The sequence below is a fragment of the Oreochromis aureus genome, linkage group 8 (assembly GCF_013358895.1).
Source record: "Oreochromis aureus strain Israel breed Guangdong linkage group 8, ZZ_aureus, whole genome shotgun sequence".
NCBI classification, from domain to species: Eukaryota; Metazoa; Chordata; class Actinopteri; order Cichliformes; family Cichlidae; genus Oreochromis; species Oreochromis aureus.
Window position 1 is genome coordinate 20,762,395 of NC_052949.1, and position 21,700 is coordinate 20,784,094.

The 21,700-nt window shown below is 41.5% G+C and overlaps 2 protein-coding genes across 5 annotated transcripts; one reads left to right on the top strand and one right to left on the bottom strand.

The window, feature by feature from the left end:
* The first annotated feature begins 2 nt into the window (after positions 1-2).
* Positions 3-1,287, top strand: ndufaf8 (NADH:ubiquinone oxidoreductase complex assembly factor 8). Its single transcript, XM_039616146.1, has 4 exons — positions 3-104; positions 222-338; positions 869-979; positions 1,069-1,287. Exons 1-4 carry the CDS (start codon positions 69-71, stop codon positions 1,087-1,089), a joined length of 285 nt encoding a protein of 94 aa, XP_039472080.1. The 5' UTR covers positions 3-68; the 3' UTR covers positions 1,090-1,287.
* Positions 1,273-20,694, bottom strand: slc38a10 (solute carrier family 38 member 10). Of its 4 annotated transcripts, none has more exons than XM_031739672.2 (18): positions 20,483-20,694; positions 20,047-20,296; positions 19,159-19,276; positions 18,683-18,728; positions 18,368-18,461; positions 18,052-18,195; positions 15,005-15,129; positions 11,241-11,343; positions 10,132-10,314; positions 9,717-9,828; positions 8,496-8,602; positions 8,257-8,410; positions 6,422-6,592; positions 5,881-6,345; positions 5,703-5,789; positions 4,147-4,167; positions 3,589-3,729; positions 1,273-3,477 (listed from the first exon to the last, which is right to left on the bottom strand). In XM_031739672.2, the coding sequence occupies exons 2-18, from the start codon at positions 20,134-20,136 to the stop codon at positions 2,207-2,209; spliced, it is 3,432 nt and encodes a 1,143-aa protein (XP_031595532.2). In that variant the 5' UTR covers positions 20,137-20,296; positions 20,483-20,694; the 3' UTR covers positions 1,273-2,206. The 4 variants fall into 4 exon arrangements, with proteins under 4 accessions (XP_031595532.2, XP_031595533.2, XP_031595534.2 ...); XM_031739673.2 differs by lacking the exon at positions 15,005-15,129 and adding an exon at positions 15,866-15,990; XM_031739674.2 differs by lacking the exon at positions 4,147-4,167 and having other exon boundaries at positions 20,483-20,693.
* Positions 20,695-21,700: the final 1,006 nt, after the last annotated feature.

The window sequence follows — 21,700 nt, forward strand, 5'->3', positions numbered from 1 at the left end:
CGGTTTGACTGACAAGGAAATGAACGAATCATAGTTCAGGATTTTTATGGGCGTAGACAGTCGTCAACATGGCGCTGCCCAGGGTTTTCACCGGAGCTCCGTCTGTTAGTTGATATGATAAAAATAATTTCGGTTCTTTTGAGTTGTCAGAGATTTTAAGAACTTGACACGAAAATATTGCTGCTTCTTTTTTTAATCGTTGACTTAAAATTTTTTACCAGATATTAAAACAAATCTATTTACGCCTGAGCAGCAGCATGTCTGGGTCAAATGTCTGGAGTCGCACTAGGGAGAAAATGAGACTTTTCCCGGAACTTTTTGCACAGTGTGCGAACGAGGTAAGTACAGGATGGGAAAATACTACTTGGTAGATTATCCTTTGAACGGGTTCAACTCTGGAACCTCTCTTCTTCTCATTAAATATGATTATACTTAGCTGCCTCTCCCATCAAAGCCAGCTGCCATCTCTACAGCAGCTCCCAGTAGGGGACATCCAAAATATTTCCTCATTTAAGCTTTTAACAATATACACGTGCTGCCGTGCACTTTATTATCTCAGGATGTAGGTTACAAAAAGACATGCCAGTTAATTTTTCTTTAAAGCACACATAAGCACTTGTTTGTATTGTATTATTATTTTTTATTACTAGATTTACCTAATTAACATATTAGAGCATGGTTTAGCTTCTGGTGAATTGTTGGCAATAAAGTTAATGTGCCAGTTCTTAATAAACAAAACAGTGGAAATTAAGTTAATAAAAATGGGTACATTTGTTAATAAAACATTGGTCCAAATAATTAAAGTAATGCAGTTATTTATTACATGGACAAATGTGCTTCCTGTGAAGTTTTAATTTGTGTTATTCAGGCAGCAGTGTATGGAAAGTGTGTAGCTGCTACCACAACAGGCACACAGGAGCTGAGGAAGGATCTGTGTGCCAAAGAGTTTGAAGCACTGAAGATCTGCTTTACCAATGCAGTAAGTGCCAGTGTCAGCAACTGTCACACTGAAAGGAGATCTGTTTAATGCTATCCATTTACCTATTTATATATTTGTTTTTATTACAGGCCAAAAAAAGAGCCAGATGAATGGAATTCATCCAGGCTTATCTGGACCAATCTCAAGAAGACCAAGTTGACTGACTTTTGATGCTGGGAACACAGTTTTTCATGTCGGTGTGGTTGAGATAAGCCATTAAGAACTGCCATAGTCTTTAACGTGAAGACCTGTGTGTGTCTGTGTGTAAATAAATAAATAAATAAAACCCTGACTTTGATGTTTCGATATATGAGCTTTATTAATTTTTATCAGCAAAATGTACAGAAATAACATGCATGTAGAAAAATAGTCACAAAAATAGCCTCTTTTATAAAGCAAAGGTCCAATGTGTTGAAGTGCTAGCCAATGAAAGACAATACAGAAGTCCAAAATACCTTCCATTATTATATCTTCAAATAAGATCATTTAGTGGAAGAAAAAGACCAGATATTGAGGGAAAAACTGCACATTTTGTTTGAATAAAATATAGGCTGTAGTATGTTAAGTGGAAGGCACTAATAAATCAACCTGGAAGAAATACTAGGAACAAAGATGGAATGATTAGAAACTACAGGTATTGATCCAGGTTGTCTGGTTTGAGCTGCTCTGTTGTCCACAGTTTATGGAAATAGTAAGGCTACTCTATATCTCAAAACTCCAGCGTGTAGTTAAATACCTCATTTTGAAAGCATGAAGCAAAAACACTATCAAGGGGCCTGAAGCCACAGTACATCAAATTTGGGGTAACCGGGTTCTATAAGAAAATACATGGATCACATTTAAAAGCATTTACAACATTTACAAAGACCAAGGAACAACTGAATGACCAAAGGAGTACATGTGACTCAAATACGAATATCGTTCCTGTCAAAAATGCTCCACAGAAAGGTAATTGCATAGATGTATATACACGTTAAACAATGACCTCTTCAAAATTTTCTCTGGAAACAAAAATAAGTTAATATTTACATACACTTTTGCTTTGATAAAGACTTTGGGTTCCTGGTAGATTACACAGTATCAAGAAAAACAACACGGTCCACTTCTTAACAACTCTGAAGGCAAAAGAGAATATAAGGCAGCGATATCACGGTCCACAGTATTAGGAGGTTCTGCAGGTCTACAATATGTGTTTGACCACTAAATAAGAATGTGTGTGTGTGTGTGTTATTTAGCTTCTTCATCCTCTGAGGCCTGTTTAATCTGCCGTGTGTGTAGCCTTGCCCCAGCCAGTAGCTGCCCCTCAAGGGCTGCGTGCAGATCTGGCCCCCCCAGCTCCAGCAGAGGCTCCAACCCTGGAACCCCCCTGGACGCCTCAGTGTCCTCCAGGGGCCCTCTAGCCTCTCCGAGTGACCTACGCCTCCGCTTCAGATCTATCTCTCCCTGCTTCCTAACCTTCTCGTGGGAGCCCTGGGGGTGAACCTCGCCATCTTCCTCCCCTTCTCCGGGTTCTGGCTGAGCAGCAGCGTTCTCTTTGAGGTCTCGTCCTCCTTTCTTCAAAGCCTCACCATCAACTCTCTCGGCCCCCTGTGCAGCTTTTCCAGCATTTTGAGCTTCTATGGCCTGCTGCAGCTGAAGCAGCCTCTCCTGAGCCTCCTGCAATGCCGCCTCTTTCTTTGCTTTCTCAAGTATTTCATTGTTAGCTTTCTGCAGCTCCTGCTCATATCGCTCTTTTGCAGCTTTGTCGCGTGCAAGTTTCTCTTTTAATGCTTTTTCTTTCTCAAGCTCTTGCTCTCTGATCAGATTCTCTTTTATTTCCCTTTCCAGTCGTTCTTTCACCAGCCTTTCTTGAACTTCTTTCTCTATCTTCTCCCTCTCCAACTCTTGTTTGGCCACCATTTCCTGTCTTTCCTTTTCTATCCTTTCTTTCTCCAACCTTTCCTTTTCTTTTCTCTCCATTTCTAGCCGTTCTTTTTCTAATCTTGCCTGAACTTCTTTCTCTATCCTTTCTCTCTCTGATCTTTCCCTCTCCAACTCCTCTTCTCTGGCGAGCTTTTCCTTTATTTCCCTCTCCAGCTGTTCTTTTCCTTGATCTTCTTTGCCTACCACTTCTTTCTTAAGTTTTTCAATTGCCTCTTCTTCTTGTAACTGGGCTGCATGATCATTCTGAGCCACAGGTTCAAGTTTTTGCTTTCCCAAAGGCACTCCCCTCGCCCCAACCTCACTTTCCTTATGTGATTCTCTTGCGAGTGCAACATTTGCATCCTCCTTGTAAGCTGCTGGTACGGCTACTTTTGCAGGGTTAGCTTCAGCACCTTTATCTTCAACCTGAGCTTGATCCTGGGCCAGAGCATGAGCCTCATTTCCACCATCCTGTGGAGCTCCAGCTCCCTCCTTGGACTGCTCCAGTCCAGACTCCTTAGGTTTTGCTGCTCCACCTTCCATCATCTCTGGTTGTCCTTGGATGACTTTCTCACCATCGCCTTCAGCAGCACCCCCTTTAAATGCAAAAATATCACATTTAAGTTGAGGGCCACCACCTATAATAGCTGTGTTTTCTTTACAAGTTGTCATGACTACAAAAAGAAAAAAAATGGGTATATACACACCAGCAGGTTGTTTCTGGTGGATTTCCTTGTGTTGTTCTTCTATGACAGCCAATAGTTTTTCCTGTTGGTCCAGAAGCCTTTTCTGTTGTTCTTGTTGCTCCTTAATGACCTGCAGAAGCACAGCGTGGTCCAGCTGACCCTCTACATGGAAACAAACCATACAAAAACATTTAATTAAAATAAGTAACGACCTGCTCAGAGAACAGGGCATTAGTTAGGAGGCTTAATAAAACTAGGGCCAGACTCTGGGGGTGAGGGGGGCAGACAGGAAACAGTTAATAATCTACTACTTCCAGTTAACACGCTTTTCTAGACTGTAGCCTTAATAGGCAGGTGTGGACACAGATTATGTTAAGAGGCAACGTGAGTGGGTGCTTTGTTTAGTTTACTAGTATTAAGTTTAAATATAAACACACACAAACATAAAACACACACAACTGTATGAGCAATCTTTTTTTTTTTTTTTTTAAAAAAGATGAGCCATTTTGTAAATATTTGAAAATTTGAGTGATAGACAGATTGAGATAAACTGAAGAAGAGGCAAGAGGGAGTTCATACCTGCAACCAGCTTTTTTATCACTGCGATAGGAGTCCGGCAGAGACGGAAAGAAAAGATGGAGAAAAAAGGAAGAGAAGGCAAAAGTAAACAACAGAATAACAGAATGAGAAAGTCAACAAAAGCCAAAAAAGACTGGTGAGAGGATCGAGCAGAGTCAAGAAGTGAGAGGAAAACATCTGTACTTCTTTTTTTTTTTAACACCATCAAACAGGGAATAATAGGCAAGAAGGGATCATTAAGATAAAACAAGCAAAGCAGGAGAAACGAAAGAGAGGAAGTGGGCTACATAGCAGTCTAAATTAGCCAATAAGAGGAATACTGCATCATCACTCTCCCACCCAATAATCAAAGAGGTTAAATCAAGCGTTATTTATTTTTTTGTTGAGCCTTTCCTGTAACCTGACTTCATATTTAGATTTTAATGTCCAGCATTTCATTTTAACTAAAGTCCTCATATATCACTTAGTTAAAGTTTCACAATTTTACCAGTTTGACATTTTTAATGTTCAAAAACACATTTTTTCACATACTGATTTTCCTGCAGCAGATCCTTTTACTCTGAAACAACGTTTTACCTCCAGTCTCTTCAAATCCAGCCTCTGGAAAGCTCAGTCTGCTCTGATTGGTCAGTCGATACCACATTAGCGAAACCACATTGGCTACATGCATCCAGTACAGCTCTCTAAGAGCTGGAAACTGCTAAAAACAACAAGTCGTCTTCTAAATATAACCAACGCCAACACACCTGCTGCCTTAAACACATTTTAACCTCAGCAAAGTGATTTTGTAAGAAAATATTTGATATTTGAAAATTAGAACAATATAAATATAAAGATAAATGTACTGGGATTTTCCCATTAATGTTGGGACAATGTTGTGGCCATAAAGGTAATTCACTAGGTCTTCAGCTTCTCAGATGCTGGGAATGCATGGAGACTGTATATGTTGCTCATAGCGGAAGCAATTTAAAGTCAGAGTTGGCGGAAGTGGCTCTAGTGGGACAATTAGGGTGCATCTGGATTCCATTCAGGCAGCAGCTCTTTCCTTGCTTAGCAAGCTCTGCTACAAAGTTATTATGCCAGTGTTACACAGTGACACAGATAAGGAAAGCCTGGACCACATTTTAGGCAAACTATTAATGTAAAATAAAAACCCAAGTCTGTGTCTGCACAAATGTGAGGCCATTTCCCCCAACCGAGAGCAGGTCATGGTTTACAAAAAGCTGCGGCTACATTATAGGTCTGACATCACTTTCAGCATCTCCACCCCATAAAATAAATACATAATCTTTAAATTACTATGTTACATTTAGCTGCAACCCCCCCAAAACACTAGAATCTGTATGACTGTTAGACAACAGTCCATTAACTGCAGAAATCAAGAATATGAAAAACTATCAGCCACTATAAATGCAGTGCTTCAGTGCAAATTGATTTAGGCTGATTTTTTTAATGTGGATGTGATTAAGGTTTTTCACAACATGCTGAAAAATTTGACAGCTGCTAAATAAATGAATTTAACTTTGAATTTTATTGAACGTGTCTACTCCACTTACCGTCCATCTTGTCATCTGCTGCATCTTTGCCTTCTGCAGCCGCAGCCTCTTCTCCAGCAGGGCGATGCTCTCCTTCAGCAGGTGGCGCTAAAAGGTCATTACATATCACAAACACTCTCTTAGAACGCCTTTTTCATCATTTTGCTTAAACAACAGTTAAAGAGCTTGAAATGCTCACCTTTGTCTGCAGCATCTGCAGCTTTGCCCACTTTATGGACTTGGGCTACCGCATCCTGATTGGCTTCTGCAGCCTGATTGGCCACTACACCTGCATTATCTGCGAGGGGCTCTTTAACAACATTGAGATTCTCCCCCTCCTTTAATGGGGCAACATCCAACTTTTTGCCTGGTTCTGCAACAGGCTTATCAACCAGTTCGTTCGACAAGACCTCACCTCCACCCAGATCCTCTTCTTTTGCAGGTTTTTCATCAATCTTGTCATCTTTGTTTTCCACCTTCAAAGCATTCTCGAAATCTTGCTCGTTGCCCCTTAGAGGTTTTTCTTCACCACCTTCTGCAGGAGCAACAGGTTGATTGTTTCCATCTTTCAGCTCTGCAATGTTCTTTCTTCTGTCTACCATGACTTTGTCATGAGGAATAGGTGGTTCATGACGATGGGCCTCTCCCTCTGGCACTGCCACACCTGGATAAACAAGAAATGGTAATCCTTACAAGTTCGACATCCAGTTAATGTTCTGATTTTGGTTCAGTTTCCTTACCCGCATCAGGACGATCCAACTGCACCTCCTCGTCCTTCTTCTCCTTCGATAGATCAACTGGTCCTTTAATCTGGGGGGGCTCACCTGGGTCCCGCTCCGCAGGCTGCACCACCTCCACAGGTAGATTGTCAGGCTTTTCTATCTCCACTGGCTTCTTGTTTGCGGGTTTGTCTGCATGTAGGTGCAAAAAAACAGGGAAGGCCTCATTAATGCTACTGTTCTACTGCTTCACTATGGTCTAATTTAATGCCAGATGTCAGTTTTGGTCAAAAAAACTTTTTTTTCCTGACAAAAGCAAGACGATAAGTAAATAAAAATTGATACCTGAGGACAAAAATCTGTGATAAAATGTATTGACACTTTCGTCAATGAATGAAAAAGTTGAAAATTTTCTGGAGAAACGAGATCCAATCAGAATCAACTTTAGATTTTAGTCCACTATAGTCTTATGGTATTTAGTTGATTAAAACTCAAAGACTAAATCAGTTAATCTTAGACTTAATTTCTTGGTGCTATAATTCTCATACTAAATACAGTCTGAAAATTTGGAGCTACATCACTGCAAATAAATGAGGAGACCTCATTTAATTTCAGCATTTGCTCTTGCCTGGGAAAAACAGAATGACTTTATTGTACTGTATTGCATTTATTACTCTCCCTGAATTTACTCCTTATTTTTCATCCAGCTGTGTTTATTGCACAGACTAACTGTTGGTGGTAAAATTAATTTGTACCCAGGAATTTCTCAAATGGACGATGCTTCCTTCAGAGTTGACTGTAACTGATTTTGGACGTAAACGGCCACTAGGGGGCAGCAAATACTGAAAATGGCAAGACTGGCATCAGTGATGTGTAGAATTAATGAGCGTGACAGGAGAGAGAAGTGATATCAGAGTGTGGCAGGAAGGAAACAAGTTTTTAGTCTGGCTCTTGTGAGTTTAGTGTGAAACAAAGCTGGGAGGAAAAAAAAATCCACAAATGAGACAGAAAGTTTCTGGATGGAGTGAACAAGAAGGAACTGCACAGTAAGAAAAGACCACGAGAGCTGAGGATGATTAACTGTCAGGACTCCCTCCATGCTCTTCTTCTTTCACCCTAAAACTGGAAACATCAGCTCAGAAGGTTTCCTCTGGGTCTCGTCTCCATTTTTTTTTTTTCCATTTCTCCCCAAACCCATATCATCATCACCCCCATTTCCTTTTATACAGCCAGCGCTTGCAGGCATTTTATAGCTGCCATGTGAGAAATGTGGGGAGAAAGGGGGTGTAGACAATGTATTTTGGGGGGAAGAGGTTTGGAGGGGGGTGGCAGGAGAAATGAACAGAGGTAGAGGGGTGGAGAGAAATTGCTGGAGTTTGAAGGGCATCAATCTCGCTTCATCAATGTCAAGCACTCAACACTGCTTTCAGATATTATCAAGAGGTTATCTCCTCACCCTGCCTGTCTGTCTATCAGTCACTCTGTCTGTCTCCATCTTTTCTTCTCCGAGAGATAAAAGAAAGCCTTTCTTCTGCCGTGGCTTTGTGCTTTTGTTTTAGTCTCACTGGCCCTTTGCTACTGGTTCACATTCTCTTTACAATGCGCCTTCAAGGTGCTGCGAGCAGTCTGTGACTTTAAAAATAAGACAAGAAACAAACATGTCTCTTGTACTGCTGGCGCATTTTACAGGAAATAATTACATGCAGCTCTGCTGTCCAATCTCAGATGCTACAGACAACTCCGGCTCCGGCCCACTGAGGTAAATGTTTCCATGGCTCATTAGTAAACCACTTTCATTTACAGCCCGTCTAGTTCCTAAGTGATTGCCAGCCATTACAGAAACTCGCGATCTTTACCATGCAGTTCAGAGATGTCTGGTAGTTCTTGCTGGCTGTTCTTGCCAGGTGCAGGAGGAGGAGGTTGGATCCTTGGACTGGGGCTACTGGCCGAAATTGAGAGAGTGGTAAAGGTGCTGATCAGCAGGATGCCCAGACCAACAAAAAGCACCAGCTACAGGACAGGAAGTGGAGGAGAACAAATTGTCAGACAAAATATTTTCCCCAAATAAATATACTGGAAAAGTGCAGATTCTAACCTGAGCAATGATGCTGTTCTTTTGGATCTTTCTGTAGATGAGAGCAGGACAAATGAAGCAGATGAGGCTGCCCATGGTGGCTCCAGTCAGCCCCAGAATAGTTTCCACTAAAGACAGGAAAACCAGTTTTAAAAAATCTGTGGGCCTGTAGTGCACTAGTTCCAAATCAGCGGTGCTTGCCAAATGTTAATGGATAGAGTGCTGATAGAGTTAGCTTAAATGTCTGAAATGGTTATAACAAACTGGACAAAAGTTAGCTTGACAAGGGGTAAAACAACTAAACTAACAGGTAAATGATCTGGAGATCCAAGGTGTGCCTCCCCAGATGTTACAGTACAATGAAAACTTAATTAAACCAACCTAAACACTGTTAAATCAACATGGCACCAACGTTACCAGAGCTGAAGCGTTTCTGTCTGTTTCAGTGCACTGGTTCTGTTTCTTTGTGCCAAAACAGGGTGAAAAAACACTGCTGGAGTCCCAGATCTGGGCTCCTCATTACAAACTGGATTCATAACGGCCCCTCACAGACACCATCCGTGGCACACTGCTGCTGGCAGCAGCGAGCCGTGGCCACACCCAAGTCACAACGAATGGGCCTACTGGGCGTCAAGCCCGGAAACCCATCGTTCATCTAGAGGACGGACACCATATTGTTTCCCTCAGATTTAGTGCCCATTCCCCCCAGGGTCCTTACCTCCTTTCTCCTCAGTCTATTAGCCTGATTAAATACACAAAGAGCCAATCTGACCGGCTCTGTGTGTGTCTCCGTGTTCACCCAATCAAAACTTTAACAAACAGCGGGTGGATAAAACATAAAATAATGCTAACCTTTACATCTATGCAATTTTGGAGCCTTTTGTGAGAGAGACAAGGACTTAAGGAAGCTGACGGAGAGCCAATACTGGTGTGTACTGGACGTTTGTTTGTGTGCGAGTGTGTGAGAAAGAGTCCGGGAGAATAATAGCCCTATCTTCCTGTCTGCCCATCTAAAAGGAGATAAAAGTAAGGGTCCTGATTTAAGGACTGTGTTAGAGTGTGACAGTCACTGACTCGTAAAGTCACATTCACACACATCGTAAAGCTCCCCAGCTACGCCCACATAAAGGAACACATGCACCTTAAAGACCTCCAGCGAGCAGCACACATACACACACCATTTTATTTTAGTCCATGCAATCCACGACCAATTTTTCACACACACACACAAAGAGGACGTACCGTTGGGGATGAGAATGCCCCCCAGCATAGTGCCAAACACAATGCACAGGGTGATCATCTTGAAGCGCAGCGGAGGCATGTAACCCCCAGCAGCAAATGTCCCATCCTTCTGCTGTAAGACAAAAACAGTAAGATAGACAAAAAAAGAGCTAAAGAGAGGATTTAGTGAGGGGTGGGGGGGATATGAATGTAACAAATCACACATTTACAAACTGATTACAGATTCAATACATTTATGCTGCACAGCAGGTGTTTCCCAGGGACTCGGTTTACATGAAACACTTCTAAATGCATCTTCAAACTGCATGAAAGAAAGAATGGGAGGTCCTCTTTTCACAATCAAATTTGTATCCAAATTCTCACTATTTTTTAAATGTAGAGGACAAAGGGAGCGTCTGAGTATATCCAAACTCACTTGCTGCTCAAAAAGCATGGTGTTGATGGCCTGGCGGCAGGGCAGGATCATCATGGGAAATCCAACAGCTACAGACATCATAAACCCAACGCGTATCATCTCTGTCACCAGATTGGATGGAAAGTTCATCAGCACGTTCCCTGCGATGTTATCTGTAAAGCTGACGTATCCAAAGAAACCCACCTGGAGAGGGAACCAAACACGGTGTTTGGGGAAAAGAAAAGAAGGAGAAATTAATATGGGAGAACTTGTTTTTTAATTTGTCTTTCTTTTTTTCTTTTAAGTGTGAAAGTGTGTACACATGGATAAAATTTTTATAGTTTCTGATGCCAATATCAGCTCTCAAGACTGTTTTAATATCAGGATAAAGACACATTTTGCCATAAATAATATAAAATACCAGAAATTCCATCAAGAGTGTGTACTGTAGGATGCTAGGCTCAGAATACACATTGTTTATAATGATGGTTATTTTATCAGATGAATTATACAGTCATAAAATCTTGTTGTTTCATGAGTGAGACCTATGACAGACTAAATGTTGCTCTCTGATTAATCACGCTTACCAACATCATGTTTCCCTCACAGAAGTGACAAAACCATCATGAAAGACTGCAAAAATCTAACATGCTATTTTTTCTGTCAGGACCAGATAGGGTGCAGGTTTTGTCCATGACCACAGGCTGTATGTACAAGACTGATGTAGCCTCAGGGTCTGAAACATGAAGCCGGTGTGGAAGTGCCTCAAGACCTAATTTTTTCCGTCACATCTGGTTTCAAAAAAGCAAGAGAGCGATGGCTAAAACTCATCAGGTCTTTGGTAACTAGTGAGTGACATCAAGGTGGCGGTTTGCATCTTCTATATACAGTGTATGAATATCAAACACCAGAGGAGATAATATAACTGACTGATTTGCAAGCTCCAGATTTAAATCAATGCCTTACATCATCCAGATTAGGCTGATATATATCTAATTCTAGCATAAGACATTAAAAAAAGTGAACTCATGTGACTTGTTAAAATTTTAAGATAAGTAAACTCAGATACTCTTTAACATTACAAAATAGGAGTGGTGTGAACATAACTAAGAAAGAGTGGTTCCACTCACTGTGATGTAGAAGATGGTAACAACGTTGAGAGATGAAGTGAAAATGGTGCTCATGCGGTTAACAGACGGCTCATCGAGGCTGTCGTAGGTTGGTAGCACTTGCCTGTAAGAGATAGTCAGCCAAAAAAAACAAAAACACCCTGTATACTGCATGGCACAACACTATTGTTGCAATGTGATCTTATACTGTCTGAATTGTCAGACATACAAATTCTCAATGCAACAGTTCTAGCAGGGAGATCGAGGAACATAATCCTACAGATGTTTCATTTTATTTTTGTCCCCCCAAACAGCTGGCAATATGACAGTCTTCACGGCCACTTACTTCAAATTTGGAAACCGCTCTGTAGCGTTCCTTTATTAAGCAGCCATATGGGGGTCCATTTGTGCTGCTCAGTAATCAAATGATGCATCTCTTCCCTCATGTCCTTGTCAATATCCAACTAACACTGGATAGTTTCATCTACACGATTTCATCTTCTTTGTTTAGCCCATTAAAAATATATGAATGCAATGCCATTATCAATAAACATTTGAAATTAACACTTCAATCTTCTACTTAGATGTAATCAAACTACTTCAAAAAGTCATTCGACTCAATCAATCATACAACATCATATAAATGAAGGTTTTTCAACAATTGGAATCTTCATATTGAGAATATGAATCTTAATTCATATTAATATCAATTCATGCTTTAAGTTTTATTTTTTTATTGCAGTCATTTCTCACAATGGCAGTAGATGAAAGTAATGTAATGGGAGTGGTAGTGATGTATGCACAAGTGTTTGTCTAGATACCACTGCGTATGTGTGTGTGTGTATGTGTGTGTGAGAGACAGTATGGGTGACAGTAGTGAAGGCCGGCTGAGGCTGAAATGCTCGTCTTTTAACACAGGTGTCGACCTCCTTTCATCATTTCCTGTCCTGTGCTTTAAGGCAAGTGTGGGAGTGTGGAGGGGACCATCGGCACATTAACCAGTGAATTTACAGGCTTTATATATAACAGCAAGTGGCTGGACAGGTTTTAGAGCATTATAAACTTTCCTGGCAGACTCTTTTTACTCGCCTCCTTTTTCTCTCTCCCTCCCTTTCTCTCATACATGTGAGAGGCAAAAGACAGGAGAGAGAGAGAAACCATAACTTTCACTGGCCTTTGTTCTCCCTTTGCCTGACTCTCTGTTCACACACACTCGGTTTTATTAGCTAGCATGATGCTATTCCTTGTGCTTGTTTAATGTGGAAACCAGTTAATGTTATAACCAATGTTAAATAAAACGTTATACTGCAAGCAAGCATCTAATGGTTGCTCAATAGACCTGACTCGGAGGCTAGTCCTTAAACACAATGAAGTCTCAAATATGATGCAGACTGACTGTGAGAGAAGTGAGTGTGTGGAAGACAATGTCATTAAATGGGACTGGGAAACACACCAGCAGTAGCATCACAGAAAGATGTTTCTGCCATACATGTTTTTCTTATGTCCCCCTATTATGAGCTAACTGCTCCTCGCTGTTCAGACGCTCAGCCAAAAAACAACAGGGCCAGCTCCCATCCCATCATAATGGTGATGTTAAGTAATGTTTTAACTGAAAGTAAACACATTTCATGAATGTAATAAAAATCCAATGTGCTGAGAGCTGTTTAATCAGCCTGTGAATACATCAGTGTGTCTGTGAGATGGCGGCAGTCCAATGTGTTGATTAGTGGTTTGGCTTAAGCTGCCTGCCGCCTAACGGATCGCTTGCCTCGCTCAGCCTTACCACAGGCCAAGAAATCGCCATGCCAAATATCACTCAGCACTACTAGTGGGACGACGGAGGAAGCACACATAAACACATACAAGCTCATACTTTCTTCTTGTTGGATCGCATGCACACCTCGCTTGCTAATGATCGCGCCTGTCTGCCATACCATAATGTTATGTTAGCTTTGTGTGATTACATTAATTAAAAAGTCTTGTTTCACTCCCAAGGCTACAGTCGCCCACTTCTATCACTTGCCTCACTCTTTCTCACACAAAACAAAACCATACACTGCCACCACCCAAACATCTGGCCCCTGATGACCTCACCGTAACACCCTACAGCCCTCTCCAGCACCAAAGATTAACTAGCTGCACCAGTATCCTGTTAGACATTCATGTCTAACAGGATACTGGTGCAGTGAGCTGAACCACCCGCTCAGCTCACTGCACGCCCAGAGTGGGCACTGAAGCGTAGAGGACAGGGCAAAAAGAGGAAGTGACAAAGCATGCAGAGGAGTGAAAATGGAGACAGTATAGAAGAAGTTGTGCAGAGAAGCTGTGATCAGTGAAAATAAACCAGTGAGCACTGTGAACAGCATGCAAACGCTGTGTTGGAAACCCTCTTATTACTCACTGTTAGTAAAGACTGCAGCACAGCATTCATTACATATAAGAGCCCAACCGATAGGACGCTCAAACTTTGCTAGGTCTTTTGACCTAATAAATACATTATTACCATTATATGTAGTGGTATAGCATCACAGCTGGGCACACAGCGGTCTGGAGTCAAACAGGGTCTTTACACTAACACGTTTCTTAATAAAACGTTGCTGGAAAGTGAAAAGAACACCTCCTCATTTTCCCCCATCATTTTCCACTTTCGCTAATATTAGGGTTGATATCAGATGTTCACCACATGAATATCAAGGCCAAAAGAATTCACTTTTATCCATCTTAACCACTTATCCAATTCCGGATCACTGGGGCTTGCTAAGAGGAGGGGTACTTTATTTAAAGTGCACTTTAACTAGAGCACCAGACTGCTGTGAGTCGATCAGGTGAGTAACAAACTGAAGAAACCTGCGACTTAAAGCACAATAATGGAGTCTCATGTGGTGTTAGTGTTAGCTGACGAATGCAGAGGAGAGAGGAGGAGCAGCGGCACAAGAAGGCAACAACACGGAAGCTAAATTAAGAATTAATTCCTCAACAGCTTAACTCTCCCTGTGTGAGCATCGCAGTTTGATTTAGTGGGATTGTTGTTGAACATGAATCTCTCTCTGTGTGTAAGAGAGAAGTTATCACAGCTACAGAAAAATTCATGGATTATTAAAGTAAGGTGACCATCTCACTTTAAAAATGCATAATATGTGTAGGCAAGAAGAAGCTCACATATATTATCAATTGCTTCTTCTGTTTCAACACCTCTGGTGCATATTTATAGACAGCAGCTAATGCATAGTCAGCTTCAAAAATCCAACATGCCTTCCTCTCAAAAAGCATCCTGTACTTTGCAGCTTTTGCAAATCTTAACCATCCACTTGATTTTATTTTTTCATATAAGTGTCCGCTCATCTTCTGTATCAGATTATGTTATTTTCTGACTGAATTAGAAAACACAAAGCAAAAAGTAAGCGCAGATAAGTTTTGGTTAAAACTACAGAAAGCACATCTAAGCAACAAAAGCAGCTTCTTTTTACAAAAAGCGATGCCTTATCAACCACCTCCACCACAAATCTGTTTCTCTTTACCCCAAATCCTCCACCGTGGCTTTAAAAGAATGCTGTGAGTATTCATGCACCAATTGTGAAATTTTCTCTACATGCAGCGATAAAAGATTTAGTTCCCGGTGTGGAAGTGCGGAAAAGCCCACGTTTTGGGAGTTGCACTGCACATATTTATAAGACTAATATCAAATGTTCGCTATAAGTCACTGAGCTTCCAACGTCAGAATTCTATATAGTCGTGGTTGACATTACTTTCATCATGTGATCCTGCACAGGTGGAGGAGTACTTACGACTGGCAGGCGAAGGCCATCCCACAGATGGGGAGACAGCGAAACACACCCTCCCAGCGCACCATATTGATGTGCCCTAGCCACCAGCCGCTGAGCAGCCCATGTTTGAACGAGGACAGCACCATCTGAGGGGAAGGAGGCGGGGGGAAGGGGGAGTTACGGCCGAAACCAAATGGAGAAAAGTTGGGGAAAGAGTTTATGAAAAGAAGAATGGGAACAATACCCTCGCTGATGGCTTACAGACAGATAATGAAAGTAATAAATGGGGAGAGAAAAACCAGAGAAAATGAAGAGCTGGAACTAACAAAGAGACGTGACAGCAAATCCCACACTGAACAAAAACCTGCTGTAGTGGAAAAACTGGAGTAATGAAGATGATACAAAATGAAAAAAGCAAAAATCATAAATTTGCAAGAAATAAGAGGCATATGAAAGGAGTATGTAGACAAACAATACTTCATAGGTTTTCATCAGCATGTGCTCTGTCTTGCTCCTCCTAGCACCTGATAAGATCCCAAAGGAAAACCTGCCACACCCACACAGACCAGGACTGAAGGTGGAGGGCAGCAAAAATGAGCCTGTCACTTCACTATGTTCTCTGCCTTATTACTACTGCCACCAAAAACACACACACAAACACACAGAGCTCAAATGGCTCAGACCAAATCACAATCAAAGGTGAGATTGCGGATGATTGAAAGAAGGAGGAAGAAGGCTCAGGTAGGTCGGAGGAGGGTGTAAGGAGTGTCACACTGCGGGGGAAACGTCGCGCTTCCTTCACTCACCCCCTCTCCGTCCCCACCGCCTTACAGTGGTATGTTATATTTTTTGGGAGGGGGAGGGATTCCATGGTTTACTTACGGGTGACAGCAGAAGGTTGTGGCGATAATAGGCAGGCACTGAATGACCCCCTTGAAGCGCCACAGGTGAACTCGCTCCACCCAGGAGCCCGAGATTATGCCGTAGCGCAGAGACGACAACACTATCTACAGCACCAGAAGCAGAAACAGCAGCGGAAAAGGAGGGGGTGGGAGGGAGCAAACAAAGGGTGCAGAAAGATGAGGAGAGTGGAGTGAAAGAGTGATGGGGGGCAGAAGGACGAGAGAGACAAGACGGGAAAGAAAGAAGTAAAGTAGTACAACGGAGAGAAACGAAAGAGGGGGACAATTAATGGTAGGATGAAAAAGGGAGGGAAGCAGGTACATCACTGTTAGATGGTTAGGGGTCTGAGCCGGACCAGGCCTGGATCTAAAGCCAGACACACACCACACCACTGTTCCACCTTATCGACATGCCACAGAGCTAGAAGTCACATCACACAGAAATAGTACAAAGAGCATTTTGAAGTCTGTGGAACCAGTATTGCAGGTCAGTAAAACAGAGCTACCCACACATGCACACACCAACTGTGCGTGCATATTTAAAGAGCAAATGAGTTGAATCACATGAGCCAGAAAACTGCTGCTGGATGGTCTCTACACCATCTAAACTTTTCCCCTCTGACCAAACTTCAGACTAAATGCATCTTGTGCAGGGGGCTGTGTGCAAATGCAAATGGCAGCGTGCTCCTGTGGTTCTATCAGAACGTGCTGCATAAAGCGTCATGTCTGGTCCCACCAGAGTGCATGTCTGCATACACGTTTTTGCTTGGATAGGGTGCAGAGAGGTTTTTACGGACCAGATGTGCTTCCGTGTGTTGTTGTGTTGGCCAAAATACAGCGGAGCAACAGCGGAGGTTATCGCGAATGGGAGAAACATGAAATAACTTCAAAGATCAAAAAATAAAGTATGCAAAGCACAGATAGTGTCTCAAATGGACACTTTTCATTGTTTTTAACACTTCGGCTTGTTGTATGCTAGAACTTTGCTTTTCTCTGTGTCGGCCTGATAGACCAATAACAACACAAGCAAGAGTGGCCCACAGACCGGTTGTACCAGATTCTCTGTTGTTAAAAGGAGAAAACGTACATAGTTCCCTGCAGGCCGACGGGCCATCTCCGCCTTGCCAGCGGACTGTGAACGCACTCTTCCTGCTCAACCATAAATTTCGCCTTTGTGGCATAAAACTGCACTTCTTTTAGAAACTGTTGCAAGAAATGTGCTCCGTGCTGCACTGACGCCTATTTGGACTGAACTTCACATGCATGACATGCAGTTCTCTACTACTGACCTGTGGCCAGAAGTGAAGCTTGATTTAAACATTGGGGTTGGCCACAGAGCAAAAGTTGTAATTTATGTAACTTCACAAACTTGAATGTTATATTTTGATTTCTTAAAAGAAACTATGTCCCAGTAGTTACTACTGCAGCCAGCTGTTGTGGTGGTGCTGTCAATCATTGCTGACTAGCTGCTCCAGAAAGATATGCACACACTGTTTTGTCTTTAAAGAAAAAAAAGCATTTTACATGCTGCATAAACAGCCAAAAGTTTAAGTCTGATGTATGTAAAATAAGTCAGACATGTGTGGGAGTTTCTGTTCTACAGTTGAGTTTGAGATTTATTGGAACTGACCATTTATTCTCCGCTTACTTTCCATTTACACAACTTTTAATGTCTCTTGTGGCCATTGCCAAGTAGTGCCTTCCCAGGGGAGAGCCTTTTTTCAGTCTATAACGAGCAGCGCAGCAACTGTTCTCTGCCTCAAATGATTTCATGCAGATTTTCTCTTTAAAAATAGGAGCAAGACAATATTGCATTGTACAAGGATGTCACAGCTCTGTACGATGGTGCGCATAAGAAAGAATTAACACAGAAGACAACAAAACAACCACTTGGCCAAATAACATTTTGAAAATCAAATAAGCAACCATGGCTAATAAGCTGTGCTACAACTTACACATGCTTGAAATCTATTTGTACTTAACCTCTTCTTTATCATGCTGTACTAACAGACAGGCAACAAAAACAATCATTTTTTATCTTTTTTTACTGATAATTATGGTTCATCTATTTGCCTCTCAAGATCTGCAACCAAAAAGAATTTCTGCTACAGCCTATTCACATGCACTGTGTAAAGTTTAGATGTATGTGTGTGTCGATGGGCTAACCGTGAACATGAAGAGGGTGTAGAACATCAACGCCATAGCTGAGAAGGACTGCAGAGTGGCCATCATGTTCCTTTGCAGACTCAGAGGGAGTACGATGAACAGCGACACTGCAATCAGCAACACCACGCGAAAGCTGCCGGTCACCTATACACAACAGAGTGACAAAACAACACACTTGCTTACTTTCAGGATTTTTCCTGTTATCACAATAGATATTTTGATTGACTCCATTCAACATTTATTACAAGTGTTGGTCGCAAAAGCCTAAAATTAAGAAAAAGTAGAAGCAAGTAGCAACAAAATCATGATATCAAACCTGTAAACCCAACAGCTGAGCAAAGAAATTTGAGCCCAAATCAGCAATGACAACATAGAAGGCAATACAGGTCCCCAACATCAAACCGATCATGCTGCAGGGACACAAAAAGAGAGAGACAAGAGAAACCTTGTGAAAATGTGTGTTTTTAAAAAACCAAAACTAATACGTCTTTGTTGTGTACACGATCTACAATGCATAATCTAAATATCCATTGTAATGGATCCATTGTTTCCACTGAACATCTAAAATGTTCCAGTGATCCAACAACTGTATTACTGATAGGCAGAAACTAAAATTTGTGAATGAACTTGCCTCGTTTCCACCAGTGCTTTTCCTGGTTTCCCGTAAGCGTGGAAGGCTGCAAAGAATAAGAGTGCCATCAGTGTGAGCAACATGCAGAAAAACAGAGGGCAGTGCACTAAAAATATTCTGTCCTGATAAAACTGACGATCAAAAAAGATTAAATGTGCTCATTCATCGTTTCTAACACATATGGAAGCAGTTTAAATATTGTCCTTGTGGGTAGAGATTCGTTTACTTTGCTGTTATTGACACATCTGCACTTGATGTCATTTCACTACTCTATTTGCTTATAACTGTTCGCAGAATTAGTGACAAGTAACAACTTCTTTCGCTACTTTAATCAGGAATCAGCTGTTGCTTAAAATGGGCACCATTCCCTGTAAATTATCAGGCTTTTCCACAAACATACTGGCGACTGAAAACATTACATAACAGAACAAAATGAATACAAGTAAATATTTCTCTTGTTTGCCACTTTAGCTCACCCAGTCCAGCATAGGTCCTTCGTTTGGTGCTGCTGGCCGTGTGGACCAGAAACATACAAGACTTGTGGGTCATCCACGAACAGAAGAACAGCAGGATAGTTCCCAGCACTATCCCACACTGTGAGAAGACAGATGGAAAGTTAGCAGGCGTCTGTCCTCAAGCCAATTCAAATTGGATCATTCTTAAACTTTAAATGACAATATTTCTTCCTTCAAACTACTTAGTAGCACAATACAGGGGAGGAAACCGTCAGCCAGCTGCAAAACAAGTATACCCTGGAAAAGATTCTGATGCTAGGCCTACAGACAGCCAAAGAGAATACAAGCACACTTGGCATGACTTGACATGCTGATCATTGTGTGTATATCGCCAAACATGTAGTGGTGCTAAAAAGGCATGACAAAGTTAAAAGTTTGGTAATAGCTTAGTTGACTAAAAAGAAAAATCATGTAATAAAGCACTAAATGTGATGTGAAAGCATTACATGTTCATAGAAAGTGGAGATATCCTCCAAGATAAAATCTGCTCCATCCCTGCTGTCATAGGCTGAGAACTTGACATTCGAGGAAACCAGAGTACCTGGACAGCACTGATGAAACCGAGCACCACTGTCCTCCCCACAGGGTGAAATCCTTCACGTGAAAACACCTCCTAATTTCATATTGTGATAGTGATGATATAAATTCATCTCTCTATGAAAAGTGCTGCTGATGGATGGAGATGCTGCCTACTAAGTGCTCGCTGACATTCTGAGGAAGCTGGCGATTCTCACAGTCATTAATATCCCGTCATGCTTATTCACTTTTATATGTCCTTTTGTTGTTATTCTTCTACTGTCCTACCTTTAAGATGCAAATAATGTATTTCTTATTCCCACCTAGACCCACCTGTTTGAAGCAGAAAGGCATGGTGAGCACACTGACTCCAACGATGCTGTTCACCACGTTCATGATGAGGCCCGAGTTGGACGCCGTCATCTTTAATCTCCTAAGCGACGCTTCTTCCTCCTTCGGTAAGAAAATGTCAAGCAAAGCGGGACGGCAGCAAGCTGCAGGCGAACGGAGGTATAGGAGTGACGGCAGAAACGGCAGCGCACAGCTGGGACCAAACTCATCCGCCGATTAATGACGTGGCGCTCTGAGAGGAAACACGGAGACAACAGAGCTTAACCCGTGACACACTTCTAGCGGTCTTCCTTTCAAATGTTACAGTAAAACAGTTTCACACCGCCGAGCTCAATGTTTACAATGCGACCGGATAAAAGTATTTTAAGTCACAGGTTGACCCGTTAGTAGTGGAACAACTGTAGTCTCATTAGCTCACCTTTCTCTTCCACTTCTGTTCCTCGCCCTCCGCCTCGCTGTCCTGTTTACGTTATCATTGGTAATTTTGTGACATTAAAGGTCAACTGTCGTCTTTTTGTGTATATAAACTGCGAGTTGATTAAAAAAAGGCAGTATGAAACGACGATAAGTCCACCACGGCTGTTTTTCTGAACGCGTTTCCAGGAAGTACAGATGGCAGCCGAGGAGGTGAGTGAAGACAAGTCAGCCTGCTAGTTTCAGTACTGTGGAAATGCTTGGGCGCCCACTAGTGGTCACTTTGTTATTTTTATTTTCTTTTTCTTTATTTTTTTTTTTATTTAACAGCATAGATAGATAGATAGATAGATAGATAGATAGATAGATAGATAGATAGATAGATAGATAGATAGATAGATAGATAGATAGATAGATAGATAGATAGATAGATAGATAGATAGATAGATAGATAGATAGATAGATAGATAGATAGAACTTTAATCCTTGCTTAAAGCCACTGCAGTACCCTATTTTTCAGACAGTATTTCATCATACGTACAGATAATAAGCTTATAAATGAGCTCATAATGACAGTTTCTTCACATCGTTTCCATACTTCTCATATTGTTTAATTTAACGGTGCAAAGGGTTATCCAATTATTAAATGGTTATAACAACATTATTTCTCCAAATTATAGATTAAGGGAAGAAAGCACATTTAAAAAAAGTAAATCTTGTAATATCTTTTTTTTAATTAATAAATGAATAATCATCTCATGACACATATTTATTGTGCCCCTTTGACTGTATCTGGGTCCGATATATATATATATCATATCCTATCATATAGTCCTATAATACATTTTTCCAGAGTGCTTTCAATACTACTTTTGTTTCTTTTCCCCTGAGTATTTTGGCATTGTTGTATTTGCACTTTTACTTAACTAAAGAACCTAAATAGTTCTTCCGTCACTGATGAGCTCTGTAACCATAACAGTACCAACAACAGACACGCTTGAATCCTGTTTTTCCAGAGCCCTCAGATATTCCTGTCAGGAAAGGGAAACAAGCAACAAAAGCCTAAAAGAGAATAGACCAAACTTGAATGACGTTGGAGAAAATATTCAGCCTTGCACCTGAAACATTGCTGGCAGTATGGGCGGTTTATTTCCGTTAGCTTTAGTGCCTGCCTGGTGCCCTCTCTGATAGATGACTATTGTGTTGTATGACCAGGAAAGAG

Bases quoted from the DNA above. Each gene is read 5' to 3' on its own strand.
- slc38a10 (XM_031739672.2), bottom strand. From the start codon at position 20,136: ATGACGGCGTCCAACTCGGGCCTCATCATGAACGTGGTGAACAGCATC. The intron at 4,168-5,702 runs GTAAGTGGAGTA...CTCCTATCGCAG, and splicing joins AGCAGATGACAAGATGGACG to TGATAAAAAAGCTGGTTGCA. The intron at 3,730-4,146 runs GTATGAACTCCC...GTTTCCATGTAG, and splicing joins GATAAAAAAGCTGGTTGCAG to AGGGTCAGCTGGACCACGCT.
- ndufaf8 (XM_039616146.1), top strand. From the start codon at position 69: ATGGCGCTGCCCAGGGTTTTCACCGGAGCTCCGTCT. The intron at 105-221 runs GTTAGTTGATAT...ATTTTTTACCAG, and splicing joins TTTTCACCGGAGCTCCGTCT to ATATTAAAACAAATCTATTT. The intron at 339-868 runs GTAAGTACAGGA...TGTGTTATTCAG, and splicing joins TTGCACAGTGTGCGAACGAG to GCAGCAGTGTATGGAAAGTG.